This window comes from Prunus persica, chromosome G6, assembly GCF_000346465.2.
Source record: "Prunus persica cultivar Lovell chromosome G6, Prunus_persica_NCBIv2, whole genome shotgun sequence".
Classification (NCBI taxonomy): Eukaryota; Viridiplantae; Streptophyta; class Magnoliopsida; order Rosales; family Rosaceae; genus Prunus; species Prunus persica.
The window spans coordinates 23,383,878-23,398,906 of NC_034014.1; the positions used below are offsets into that span (position 1 = coordinate 23,383,878).

A 15,029-nucleotide genomic window follows, 5' to 3' on the forward strand; every position below is an offset into this window, starting at 1 on the left:
GCTATGGCTAAATTATGAGCTCTGATTTCTAGGGCAACTGTGCTTTAACTTTCATGTTGAATTTTATTATCAGCCAAGTGTAATTTGAAGTAAAAAAAGTGTATGAAGTCTATGTTCATTTGACTTGAAAAATTTGTCTGAGTAAAACTGTCACATAATAAAAGAGAAAATAAGTACAAAAACAAAAGATCACATGCCAAAGCCAAATTCTGACAAACTAAGTGGTATGCCTATGTATCTAATGGACGATGTACAGAAAAGGAAAAGGGAAAACAAATCAACACCAGATGTTAGCATCATAAACCACCTATTTCTTGCATGACCGTGTCTTCTTCCACCAGATGCAACAGCACTCCAATTTGGCCGTCTTATGCAAGTTTCGTGAGACTGCTTGCATGACAAGTTGGTTAGTCGAACCTGCCATCTTCCTGCCAATTTACAACACCCCTGCATCCTGCATGCAGGCAACAAAGAATGCAGTCTCAAATTATTTCAAGAATGAAGCTTTTTGTGCTTCTATTTTATAACAGGAGGAGAATGATTACCAGCAGTTACAGTTGTTTTCACCAAGCCATATGTTGGATCATATATGGCAGTCAAGATGTATGTACAAGTACAACATGGAAGGAAGCTGATGAAAATGAAGTTATCACATAATATCTATCTGAGCCTGTGGGCGAGGCCTCGATCTAATTATTGTCTCATCACTGTGCTTGATCCATTCTGAGAGTCTCCAAGGCTTCTGCCACTTCCATTTAAACTGTAGCAGCCACTGATGATGGCTTCTCTTCCACCTCCAAAGTTTCCCTCCTTGACCCACCGTTGCTAGTTTCTTCATAGACAATTGCCCAATTGGTACCATCTGCACTCACCATGATGCAATGATGACTATTTTCTTAAGCAAGGACGAGAATTACAACACTAAAGATAGCCTGAAAGCAAATGAATTACCTTTCGTGTCTGGTTCAGAAATGTTGCCGACTCTTGAATTGACCCACTAACTATTCCAGGTGTGAATTTGAGCTGCTTTGGTGCCGGAAGTGACCTTGGAGATAAACGACCACTCATATCATCGACGAAGTGCTTTAATGAAGTGCGTGAATTCCCCTGTTGAGTCCCATCCCATTTAAGTAGTAGTAAGAACAATTCAAAAATTGACAGAGAGGTATAAATTTGAGACAGAAAATGTGGAGTAAAATATGAGCTTACTAAATAATGCTTTATCAGATATAAGGATGTTAGGCCTTAAAATAACCATTTAAATCATGGTAGATATGCATATTGATCTTAAAAACAAGGGTTTCCAAATAAATTTCCCAAGCTAAGGATGAGAAGAAGTTATAATGCAAGAAATGTTGAAAACCATGACATGTTTAGCAGGTGGTCTCACCAAAGCGGATGTACTTGAGGCAACAGCAACAGCTTGTTCTGTCACTTTTTGTTCCTTCACGAGCTCTTTTCTCTGTGCTTCACTTTTTCGCAGTAGAGTTACAAGCTCATTCAGTTGATCTTGCATGTCCTTAATTTCCATATTCTTCTCCCACAACTGGCACCTGTTGAAACAGGAACAAGTTATTAACTTCACACATTGTAATCACAACTTATGGACTATTCATTGTTAATTTTCTTATTTGCTGTTGCGAAGAGGTAATATTTACTCAGACAAAAACTATACCTAAAAATATGTGACCAAACATCATATACTATTCTAAAAAAATCTTAAACAGTTCACTGAGCATCAAAGAATGTGTACTCGATAGTTGAAATAAAGTAATCCTCGAGAATGCAATATAGCTTCCATCAGATTCTATGTAGGTTGTATAAGCACCTTGCTTCTGCAGCAGCATTAAATATATATTGAAGCAAGTTCTTAGCATCACCCATTGAACGCAACTGATTCCAACGCCCACGACCACTTAAGCTCCGCTCCCTTTCTTCTGCCTCTGACAGTTGTGAAGCCATCACCACGAGAACGTTTGAAGACATGCCAAGCATGTTCTCAAGTGAAGCTATTCTTGCCATTCTTGCATCCAGTGACATGGATAACACTCTGATTGGTTGAAAATACAAAAATGTCAAAATGGAGATAGTATCATACTAACAAAACATGGCAATTGTATTGCATTGCATATCAACTTGCATGTGTAGCCATTGTCTGTTTAAATCTGCATATTTATGTATACATACATCAAAAAATTTAGCAGACATACCTGGAATATCCACTCTTTCCTCTTTGGGTACTCTGCCCTTCAGAAGAAAGCTGATCTGCTTGTTTAAGTAAGGCCAATTCTTTTTCCAGTGCAGCTCGCCTACAATACTTTCTCATTAATCCCAGTCTAAACACATTCATTGCAATATACAGAAAGTATCAGAAAAATAGAAGTACATACACTTGCTTTTGCTTCTCATATTCGAAACGAACTTCATACATATGCACCATGACTTCCAGCTCATGATCAAGCCACCGTTGTAAAGATCTTTCATTGCTCTGGAGATGCAACTCATATTGAAATTGTTTGACATAAAATTATAGCAGAGATAATAGAACAAATCTCTTTTAGGGTTTTCCAGGCTGGGTTTAAAAGAACCACAAGCTTAACGATCGATTAGAGTAAATACAAACCAACAAGCGATGCTAATAATAATAAGCATACTTTTGGCTATACATGAATTTCTTTCCAGATATGAAAAGGGATGAGTCATTGTGAGCGTAAGCTGTCCAACCTATAAACATGTTGCTGGATTTGACAGACGGATGTTCCCAACATTAAATTTAAAAATTGCACTAAGATGAAAAGTACAGATCTTTACCTGGCTGGCTGAAGTATGCCTGTTGGGGTTAACTGATGGAGACAACACTAAATTAGGAAATGAGATTATGTAACAAAAGAATACTTCCAAAAGAATAAAAAAAAGAATTACCTGAGTTGTCACGTACAGCAGATTTGCGAGCTTCTAACAACTCCTTAAGCCGCTTGGTAGCAGTTGCTGCCACTTCTGTCTTTCTTTGAAGAACCTGCAAGATCGATTAAAATGATTGGCAACATTCAATAAATTTTTTAATATCAATGAGAAAAAGTAATTTACCCCATACTCCCAACATAGCATATATCTTGTTTAAAACCTTTTTAAAGTCTACCAATTTAGCAAGCATGGTGAAGCAGACATAGATGCACAGAGAGAAGGGAATTTTTATTTTTTATTTAGGGTCGAAATGAGAGAAGGGAAGGTTAACCGTCAGCATGCATTTCCAAATATAAATATTTACCGTTTTCTGGCGCTGATTCAGAGCTTCAAGCTTGTGCCGTTCATACTCATTTCTCCTCCCTTCCTTCCTTAGCTGCTTGTGATAAAATCATAATCAAACTTCAAAACCAGCACTAAATAATACAAGAATAGAAAGCAATGACATAACAAGAATTAGCACGACTAAAATAAAATGGCCTTTACAAGGAAACCCCAAAAAGATTACAAGGCCTACTTTTGGCAACCAATTCCAAAATATCAGGAGCACTTTGAGACATTAAAAAATGTGTGATACGATACAAAATGATAGGTGAAGCCCATTAGACCAAACCGTCCACGGAGTAAGGTAACACAACAACATGATACCAAAAGAAAGCATTGTTGCACTTCATATTTAAGAAAAAAATTATTGGCTTCAAGACACAGATTTATAACAGTAGATTAAGTTTGTAATTATTGAAATGTCTTCATATTCTGTTTCAGTTCTCTCAAACATGATGATATATCTTTATTTAACGGGAATGTCATAACATAAATTTCTGAATTTCCACAGTGCATGCAACAAACATTACAGCTCTTAACCCCTCCTGAAGAAGTAAAGATATCCAGTTGCTTAAATGCTCTATTATCCAATTGTAATATATACATATATATATATATATATATATATCAAGGAAATAACAAAATCTTTACTAGGAACCCACCAGCCATGAATTTGGAGATATTAAAGATGACCAGATTACATATTTTTATGGAAGGTAAAGCACCTGTAGCAATTCCTTTTCACGAGAAGCCTTCCATTGTCGAAATTGTTCTGCCTCTTGCTTTATTTTATGCTGCAACTGAACCTGCATATGAAGAACAACCAGGTAACAAAGACCCAAAAGTTACAAAAAAATTATACAATTCACATCATTGTTTACAGAACTGTCTGAAATACGGAGAAAAGAGAACCAACCTTCTGAGCTTTGATATATTGTATTTCAGCTTGCAGCCGCTTTGCTGCTTCCTCACTTTTTTGTTTTGCCTTTAAAAGGTGGACCTGGTTTTCTTGTTTCTTCTTAAGATCTAAAATCTGTGGTTCATAATTGGAACATTCAACCATCAGCACAAATATAGGCGACCAGAATGATGGTATCTAAATATTTCACAGCATCACCTGTGTTTCGAGAAACTTTAATTTTTGCGCATGCACATCTTGCATTTTTTGTCCTTGTATGTCAGAGTTAGTAGCAAGGCTCTCAACTTCAGCCAATAAGCGGTCCCTCTCTCGCTGTGATTGTTACGAATATCAGCCATAAAATATGGGAATATTAAACAATCAAAATTCAAATATATTTTAGCAAAATAAAAAGAGTCAAACATGTTCTATTTGACCTGCACAATTCTTTTCTCTTCTTCGAGTTCCAAAACTTTCTTTCCAAAGTGCTGCTTCAGTGCCTCAGTGTCAATCCCTCCAAAAAGTCTCATTTCAGACTGCAAAAAAGTGGAAGCTATGACTTTGGGGTAGCGCAGAGGTAAGGTTATCATTCCATTCCATTATATAAATAAAAACATGCCAAAAAGATTAATGAAGGTTGATTGGGACACTGACCGCCAGCTCAGTTAATTCAGAAATAATTAAGGTACTGAAAGTGAAAATGACTTCACGTCACACCAAATTAAATTTGCTTGGAGATTGTCAGGCACGTCTACTCAAGAATCAAGATTATACTTGTACATATTCACTACACAGTTTTTTTTTTTTTAATTTAATTTAATTTATTTTTAAAACTTACAGAAGTAAAAGTCTAAGAACAGTCCAGATTGATATTGCATCCCAAAAAAATTTCTGTTCTTTTTTTTAGCATTCCTGAGCCATGTATTCATTTGTCTGATATATAAAATATCAGAAAGATTACAATCATAACAAAGAAGGACTATCTGCAGACTGCGGAATTGAAAAATTAGGAACCTAGCATGTTATAATGAAATACTATACAGAAATTTCACCCCAAAAAATAAAGAAGATAAAGAAATACTATACTAACCATATTTACTCATATTTTGCAACCATTAGATCAGTTATGCATGTATGATATGAAATCATTTAAAGAACTTATAAACATAGTACATATATTAGTTGGATTATAAGTATTTTTCTTCAAGTTCAATGCCATGGATAACTTGCATATGGAAACATAGATGAAAGTAAAACCTCTTTTTGCTCCAAGCGTTTGTTCAACTCATTCAACTCTATATCCATAGTGTTTTGCAAAAGTTGATGCTCCCACTCTTTTTTTACTTCATCAATTTCCTTAGAATTTTCGCCTGCAAAATTTGGCAATTTAATTCCGAAAAAGTGAAGGCCAAACTACCAAGAAAAAGATGATATATGTATCATAATAAGCATTTCATAAATCAACCCCAACCAAAATTGGCCTGCTAACAACATTATTCTAAATTTCCTTATTTAAAGAAAATTAAAAGAAAAAACATCATTCTTTTAAATTGGTCAAAATTATGAACGGAATGAGTGTTTACCTGATGTAATTTCCACCATCTGATAATCAGATGAGTCCATACTCTGGAAGCCCCTCTTAAGTCCATCACTTTTTGGGAAACAAACAGGGCCTTCCTGAGAGGTGGAAAAATATCAACATGAAGATCATCCAGCAATTAAATTGTAAATTGTTATATAAATTTGAATATGATGTCAAACTACAACCTTAATATACCTAGTTAGTGACATCTAGGAAAACTTTTTTCAATTAAATAAGTAAAAGATATGTTGAAGTTGGAAAATCAAACACAAAACCAATTAGCAATGGGTAGAAGAAGCTCAAGACTTAATATACTGAGATTTACACCTAAGCCTTAGAATGCTCCTTGCGGAAATTTTAAATTCCCGACAGCCCCTTACGTGTGGCTGCATTGAGCCAAACACATGTATCAATTACATTGGGTGACAATGTGATCTGAAAGCATGTGTGGTATATTGGGCCAACATGTGGATGAATTGCCCACTCTAATACCATGTTAGAGTTGGAGCATCCAACCCAAAACCCCGTTAACAATGATTGTATAAGCTCAAGATTTTATATATTAAGATATAAGGCTTAACTACCAACATGAGATTTTTAAATTCTCAACCAGCTAAATATCACTTATGAAAGACATAAACAGTAAAATTCCGTTGACATACTTGCACATCTGTTTCACACTGCTGCACAACAGCGCATCTGCTGCGGTATCCATGAAGTTCTCGACAAAGATTCTCATTGGTAGCCTCAAGCCAAGCAATCCTTTCCTTAAGAACCTATGCAACCAATTTCTTTTTGTGTCCATAAAAAGATGCATAAAATTAATTTAAAATAAATGAAAAATCTATTTTATGCAAAATACCAGCACTTCATCTGATGGAGCTCCACCACGAGCGCATAGCTCTGCCTGCAATAATTTTAGCTGCTCTTGCATCTTTTGCATCTCATTGGATATCACATCTCTATTAACCTGTACCCAAAAACAAGAATGTTTCACGTTGGTCCAAATTCATGGAATATGAAACACCGTACTCATCAACTAACACAGTGTGTAAAGGGAATTTTAGCAAACCTAGTCATAAGAAAGTCATCTGACAAACTTACAATAGGCTTGTTCTGGATATTACGAGCACGATTTGCATATTTCAGAGTGTTAAGACTTTCCTCGGCATTGATATCAGCAGGACTGATGCAAGCTGGAAGCATAGCAAATTTCACCAAAAGTAAGAAGCATGAAAGGCATCCATCTTCAATCAAAGAGGAGAAAAATTCCAGACTATCTTGTTGAAAAGTACACAAATGATCCAAGATTATTTCTTCCAATAAAAAATTATTTCCATATTGGAAAACACATCACTCGGTTCAATGAAATAGTTGAGCAAGGGAAGTATGAATAAATGTCACACTATATTCTTAGCGGCACTGGACCAAAGCACACATCATCGTAACAAGCTCGTAAGGGTTACCTATCATTACAGTTTTGCTGTTTCCACCAAGTGAGTCCTGCCAAATTGCACAAGTGAACCCAGATCAGAACAGGAAAAAAATAAAGCAAGCCAATACAGAAACTTCATCCCCTTGAAATTATATCTCAGGCATAGCAGGCAGAACAGTCATGTTTATCTAACCTGCAAAAGTCGAGTCAGTTTACTGTCTCGGTAAGGGACATGCACACCCTCTTTTCGCTTTTTCTCATCCCCCAATGCACTGATGACATTACCAAGTGCAAGAAGTCCCTTGTTAATATGTATACCTATTCATAAGTTAATATTTACACGTCTCATTACTTTATGATTGAAAGTTACATTACAATTACATTCAGAAACAGTTTACCAACCTTCTTTTAACCGAAGACCATCGGAACCTGTTCTCTTTGCTCGTTCGGATCCAGCAAGATCTACCAAATGGAGCTTTGCGCAAAAATACTCTTCACCTATATCCTCATCTGGAGTGTCATTCCCAGGAAAAGCTGAACGGATTTTTCGCATCTGTTCTAATGTGATTGTGAAGATGGCATGTGATCGACTGGTACCACCATAAAAATTGGAACCATATGCCATTAAATTATGGGCATTCACTCTTAAACTGTAAGTGTAATAAGATTTTCTAGCACTTCAATTGTTACACTAATGCATCCTTGCAAATGATTTTTTTTTAAATCTCGGAAACAGTAATACCATAAACAAAATTATTTGAATTCAAGGACTCTATCAATAAGTCCCAGGCTGAAGATATCTATAAAGAACCAAGTTCCTCCCAATTTTATTTATAAACCTTCATATTTCACAAAATTTAGAGTTTTTCATGCTAAAAGTTGAACAGTAATGAGTGCATTGGATATACTTAAAAACTGAATATTTCTGACCATTATGACAAACAGACCTTACCCAACAAGATTGCATGGTTGGGGGGTCAGAACCCAAAAAAAAAAAAACATTGAAACTGACCTTGTCAGTCAGCAAAAAGGGAATTTGCATGGCAAAGAAAATTTGACATTCAAGGTTTACCTAGATTGGTTGTTCATGTTTGTACTCCCCGTTGCTCTGTTTAATGATCCTTGATCCAGGCAAGTGGCCATTTCTTGTAACGAATTTACAGCAACTTCAGTTAATCCTGCTAGTGTTATAGCTCCATTTGACTTTTCACGAATTTGTATCGGATGCCTTCCAACTTTTGTGGCATGTCCATTTGTAGTCTCAATTTTCATTGATAGAGAATCCAACAAGTCACACACTTCTTCGTTCAGAATCTGAAAATTTAAACCCTCTAATTAATTCTGTTATTATGGAAAAAACAATTGGCGAGAGATTGTGCTATGAAAAGTAATAGATAACTAGCCATTGTAGAAAGACTTGCTGATACTATCATTGTTTTGAGTTGGACCCCTCTCCAGAAGAAGGTCCCTTTTCGAGTCGCCTTAAAAAATTAGAGATATTTTGGGATCTATCATCTGTAATACAGGCAATCAAGATTGCTTATAATATTTTCCACTTCTCTTTCGTTTTGCCTTTTCCTTTTGGTCATTGCATATGGTTTACAAGTTTTTCGAAGCACATGACTGAGGACATATCTATGAAAAAGTAGGAAGATGAACAATCTAAGGAATGCACCTCAATATAGGAAACTTGCATTTGGAATTCTGTTTGATCCTTCAATATTTCAATCTTGTTGAACAATGCATTCATAACTTGAGGAATCAGCCCCGTCTGGCAGCCATCTCCAGAGCCAGTTCCCATGGTATATGTCTTTCCAGATCCTGTCTGCAGCATATTTATATTTCAACTGTTAAAGTAACAGGAGACCAGATGCATGGTCTTGTTCAACCATAAGGCACATTTTGTACAGGACAGACATTACCTGACCGTAAGCAAGTACAGTAGCATTGTATCCTTGGAATAAACCATGAATAAGTGGAGAAATGCAATCTTCAAATATGGCAGGTGATGGACCTCCACCACTGCCATAGACATGATCAAATGTAAAAGAATGTGGGCCAATTTTTATCTGCACCATGGTCAACAAAGATCATACTATCAGCAACTAAGACAGCAAGTGAAAAAATTGCAAACACAAACATAGCCACCTAATATGAAAAAAGGTATTATGCCAAATGCTTAACTTTCCTAAATTTATCACCTTCTACCTTAACTTTCCTAAATCTAGATGACTCAGTAGAAACAGAAAATATCCGAAAAGAAAAATGTAACGGACTATGATTTAACACTTACCAAATGAGAAGCCGGATTTATATCACACACCACCGCATAGGGTTGTTACCAAATTTCAGATTGTGAAAAAACGAAACTAGTTAAGTCCTATGAACCATAAGTAACATAAACAAAGGAGAGAATGGCTTCTAATTCTTCATGCTTTATGCCCACTTCCAAAAACAGAGACACATAACAGATGAAACACAAAATTACAAAACTCCATTAATTCGACAGAGGTACAATCTGGAAACACCAACAATTCATTTAACTATGCACCAAAAAGACGAACTAAACCTTACATTAATCTTTAACTTAAAAAACAACCAAGATATCCAAATATAGTAACACCAACAATTTCAATCTCAAGAAACCCACTTCCTTATTGCAAAACAGAAAGCAGAGTACCTGAGGCTTTCCGGGTGTGACAGTAACACATTCCTTACAACCCTGAAGGCGTTCATCATCAATAAGCGGTCTAATATGAAGGGCTACCTTGACACAGCAATTCTCTGATGCCTCCATTGAATTACTATCACAAATAAAGAGAGTGAATTGAAAAAGGGAAGAGTGAAAAAAGAGAGAAAAAGGGCATGCAAATAGATGGGTTATACAGAAAGAGATAAAATTTGTTAGAATCTTGATCTCATTTTCTAATCAGTTGGAGTTAGAATGAAGAAAATGATGCAACAACAAGTGGGTTTTCAACAGACACAGAGAGAGAGAGAGAGAGAGACAGAGACAGAGAGAGACAGAGAGAGACAGAGAGAGTTGTGGTTGGAAAAAAGGGGAGGGCGGGGTTTAGGATTGGTTTGAAAAGAAGACTAGCAGAAGGCAAAGGCCTGCAAGGAGGCAGAGATAACTACTACAACAACAACAGAAGCAATACAATTATAGAAATACTTGGTGTAAATATACGTTACTATCAAATCATTTTCCTTGTTCTTGACTGCTCAATCACTGACCGAGTCACCCAAAAGCCAAACCAAGCTGAAGACTGTTTGCTTGGTTGCTGCTGCTGTGTGTGTATATCTTTGCTTTCCTAAATTGCCCACCAGTTCCCAGTCAGTGTGCTGTGCTTCCACTTGCCTACTGTTCAGAAAGGCCAAAACTTTAAGGCCAGCCAACCTCCAGTCTTCAACCGTACACTTGGTTTCGAGGTATTTCCAACTGTCGAGAGTACTTGGTTTCTTGCAAAAGAACAAAAATAAAAAAATACAGAGATACCTTGAAACAAATATATATAATTATCTTTTTTCTTCGGAAACACAAAAGAAGGAGAAAAAATAATGTGCCTCCTCTCAGTTACCAAGATGCCAAAACCATAAAATATTATTCTAAAATTGCAGTGATATTACTGGGCATGAAGCTGAGAAATCTCCCACTGTTAGTTAACCTATGCTTGATAACGGTATTATATATATATATATATTTTTTTTTTCTTCTTTTTAATATTTGTTTATATTACATATTAGAAAATTCTACGCATACCAATTTTTTCTCCCACACCAGATTATCACATTAAAAGGACAGCACTAGAATAGAACTCAATTGGATGCGAGACGAACTTAGGATTTTTAGATTGGCTGTTAAAATTCGATACTTCACTGTAAGAGTTGTTATACACTGCTCCTTACCTATTTTGGCTATAACAAGGGAAAGCCTTAGCTCTAGGTCTAGCAGCTTCTTTATTCTATAATCACGCCTAACTTTGGCTCATAATAGCTTTTTAACTATTTTAATTAAAATTTAAAGACTTTCCTGAAAATGCTTTAGAGGGAGTTGTAAAATAGGTGGAGGGCAAAGCCAATTCAAGCCTGACTTTGGCTACGCCCTTAATGTGAAAATAACATATAAGTTGGGAAAAATGGTTGGGCTCAACTCTACTCTTCTGTTTAGGGAACTATAAACTTATGCTTGACATTTGAAAGAAAAAAACAAAAAACAAAAAACAAAAAACAAAAAAACAAAAGTCTTTTTTTTTGGTAATTAATGAATTGTAGAAAGAAAAAGCAATAGAGATAGAGAAATGTCTTTAATCATATGATGATAAAAGCAATAACCACCGCCTCTTTCTTTGTAAATACATAGCTTGGATATGAATGTGGTAAAAGACAATTGAAGCATTAAGCTAGCTCACCCAAATGTTGTTGTTATAAGGTTTGTTCAAAATGTCCTTTCTCCTAAAGAAATGAAGAATGACCGAAAAAAAAAAGGGGGTATAAAAAAGACAAAGATTTCAACTTCAAAAGAGAAAAGTTCAAGTTTTCTAGTCTATGCACCTAACCCTTCGAAACCTTCATCCATCGGATTCTCCCCAAAACGAGCCAAGTATCCGGAATGAGGCCCCATCAAATGATATCAAATAGTCCTATTGGTTTTGGATATGGACTGGTTTTGTTTTAAGACATTGATGTTATCATAATCTTCTTGTTTATATATATATATATATATATATATATATATATTAGGTAATACGGACTGCAGCGACAAGAGTTTTACCAACCTAAATAGTCTAAAAATGACATGATTAAGTAAGAGAGGTTAGAGTTTAGACTTCCTTAAACTATTTTTAAAAAATTAATTGAATTGTAAGCCACTTCCTTTGTTTTCGTAATAAGGTGACAAGTCATACTCAATAGGGTCTACATCGAAAAGGTTTGCTTTGTAATTGTAGAAAAATGATGGTCATTTGTGCAAAATTTTTACTCTAAGATTGCATATTAAAGAATGCTAGTTCTAACATAAGTGACCAAAAAAAAAAAGAAAAAAAAAAGGAGAGATTGGTTAGGTTGCACATCTATACAGGACATTGACAGCTAAAATCAGTACAAAGACACATTTTATGTACCACAATATGCGTAAGTAATTATAACGTGTACATTCAAGGGCAGAATTACGGCTTTTTCTGTGGGTGGGCTAGCTTAAAATCTTACCTTTGTAGTTTGAATCCATCAAAATTTATTGACATCAACCGAATAAGCTTCACAAATGCAAAGTGCAAAAATATAAATAATTAAGTTTCACATATGTATTAGTTGTAAACACAAGAACAATAGAATTAGGTTAACATTTCGTTTTTTAAAGCCTCTTCCCACTTGTTAATTTCAATTACTTACTACGTCTGCAATTGTGGGTTGAAGGGCTTGTGTGAATTTTTATTGAGTCCAACGTTAAAAGCTTTCCCTATTTTTTTGGGGGTAAAAAAAGAATATTTCATTAAACACTGTCAAAAGAAACAAAGAATACAAATAAACTTAAGAAAATAATATTTCCCTGATGTGTTGTAGTTGATGGTGGCCATATAGGTTTTTTTTTTGTTCTTCAAAAACCTTCACCAAGGCAGCAGATTTTGCAAACAAAAAACCAAAAGGCACCATACTTCTTGTGGTGAGTTGTGTACATGATGTGTGAATGTGTTGGTTGTATATATCATTTGTCACATCATTTGATATGTAATTAATTTTTCTTCTTCTTTTCTTTAGAACTTAACAGGACTGATGAAAAGAATAACGTGAGCATGTTGAAACTTGAAGGTGTTAATAGAAGCATTCTTATGCAAAATGGTGCTTCATATATGGGAAGTAATTGTAAACAAATGAATAATTAAGCTTAAGCATGGTTTGAAAATCTTGCGAACCTTTTTTTAAAGTTCAACTTTTTATTCTTCTGGACTGTTGTAAAGTTTAGCCTCAATCGATCACAATGATCAAAAGGAATTGATTCATGTTACATAGGATTTGTTTACATCAAGAAATTCCTCTACCTTTAAGTTTTGGCCATTTCCCTATGACTTTGTTTACAGAAGATTGGAGCTCCTGCTCTTATTCCATTTTTCTTTTTACTTTTCGTTCTTTGTACTTTGTGCTGTCTGCCCTGCCCTCGTGGGCCTTTCGTTCGATGCTCCCTTATCATCCCCTATGCAAACTTTCTATGATTTCTAAAATGATTCTCCCCCACAAACACAAAATACCAACAATATATATCAGCACAAAATCTACCAGAAATTAATTGTTAATAACTCATGGTGTGGATTAACCTAGACTCAATACACTACACGTGTTATAATTTGAGTAAATTTATAACATCACGTCGGTATGTTAGGTCGGATTACAAAAACGTACAAAAAGTTCTTCCTCAAGGGGTAGTTCAATTGAGTATATGCAACGTCGAATAGTAAGTGTATAAAGATGATTTCTTTCTATACAACTACAGCTGTGATCATGTGGTGTGGTCCTCCAGAACCAGATGTTTCAAAGTGTCCCAGTTACAAATTCCTTGCTTTTAGTAAATCATGCCCTGTCTTGCTCAGTTAAGGTGCAATGGCTCTAAAGTCTAAAGCTTTATCTCCCTTCTTTCCAGGTCAAGCTTCATGCACTTGTCAACATATCCATGTGCACCACTGCAAGTTTCTTTTTCCTTTCAAGATGTGTTTTAGAATAACATGATATCTAGCTTCCTTTGACATCAATATCAACCAGAAATTACTTAAACCATTATTATTATTATTATTATCTTAGGTACAATAGATTAACCGCAGCAAGATTGAGTAATAATAGTACATGTAAATGTGGTTTCATTCGTTGCAATAAAACACTTTCATGACTTTCAAACGAGATCTTTTTATTATAGGCTTATAACTTCAATGGCGTAGTATTTTTCTCTCGTCTTATGATGAAAACTCGATTGTCGTCATTCGCTCTCTAAATTTAAACAAATGTGTATATTCGAGTTGTATGATAAAAAGAACTATTCATTGTATTTTGCTAAGTGTCTTTATCATTGATTGAGGTCCTGTAAACTAAAAATGTGGTTGGGAAAGTTAGCCACAAAGGTACTTAACGTTATCCAAATATGATTGTTGAAATTTTGTTAAACATACTTGGCCATTGGCCATGGACAACACATAATGATGGCGATTAATCCTTAAATTTTAAGCCTTTTGCATCTTTGCTATTATATAATTTAGTCTAGATAGCATTGATCTAAATGATTAAAGCAAATTGTAACCTCTGAAAACCTAATTCTTTGGTTGGCAGGTCTCAACTGCAATTATGTTTTTGTCAAATTTGAATGTGGTTGTATACTAGTGAAGGCTTCATCTCCTTCCATCATCCCTTCCCTGATTTGATTTATTTATAGAAAGAAAAAAAAAAAAAAAAAAAAAACACTAACATCACGTGTATTTAACTGCAATTATGTTTTTGTCAAAATTGAATGTGGTTGCATACTTCTTAGGTGCAAAATATAACTAACATAAAAAAGTTAGAGATTAAACCCAGTATAAAAATACATCACGTGTATTTTGCACCTCAGAAGTATGATCCAAATTTCAAATAGCACCCTAACCTATAAAATCTTTCAATGTCAAACCTAATGTCTCCGGAAAAAAAAAAATTGTTGGTAAAATTGTCAGCAAATAATTTGAATGTTGTGCCATGCGTGACCTAGATGGTCCATTTTTACTTTTTCACCTACATAACTTAGGTGGTTCTCAATTCTTTAGTGACGTGTAAACACGTGGACGCACACGTACACATTTGGGAAAAGGAAA

The 15,029-nt window shown here is 35.1% G+C and overlaps 1 protein-coding gene across 4 annotated transcripts; it reads right to left on the reverse strand.

The window, feature by feature from the left end:
* LOC18774415 (kinesin-like protein KIN-4A) lies at nt 100-11,059 on the reverse strand. 4 transcript variants are annotated; one of them, XM_020565626.1, is made up of 27 exons: nt 10,441-11,023; nt 9,884-10,007; nt 9,126-9,272; nt 8,879-9,028; nt 8,276-8,517; nt 7,606-7,793; nt 7,397-7,521; nt 7,235-7,271; nt 6,873-6,964; nt 6,631-6,738; nt 6,431-6,544; nt 5,770-5,863; nt 5,444-5,556; nt 4,624-4,722; nt 4,406-4,519; nt 4,205-4,321; nt 4,014-4,094; nt 3,269-3,340; nt 2,923-3,016; nt 2,812-2,843; nt 2,391-2,488; nt 2,211-2,309; nt 1,829-2,050; nt 1,391-1,553; nt 952-1,107; nt 546-862; nt 100-454 (listed from the first exon to the last, which is right to left on the reverse strand). In XM_020565626.1, exons 2-26 carry the CDS (start codon nt 9,998-10,000, stop codon nt 650-652), a joined length of 3,087 nt encoding a protein of 1,028 aa, XP_020421215.1. In that variant the 5' UTR covers nt 10,001-10,007; nt 10,441-11,023; the 3' UTR covers nt 100-454; nt 546-649. The 4 variants fall into 4 exon arrangements, with proteins under 4 accessions (XP_020421215.1, XP_020421214.1, XP_007208380.1 ...); XM_020565625.1 differs by having other exon boundaries at nt 10,399-11,023; XM_007208318.2 differs by having other exon boundaries at nt 10,394-11,023.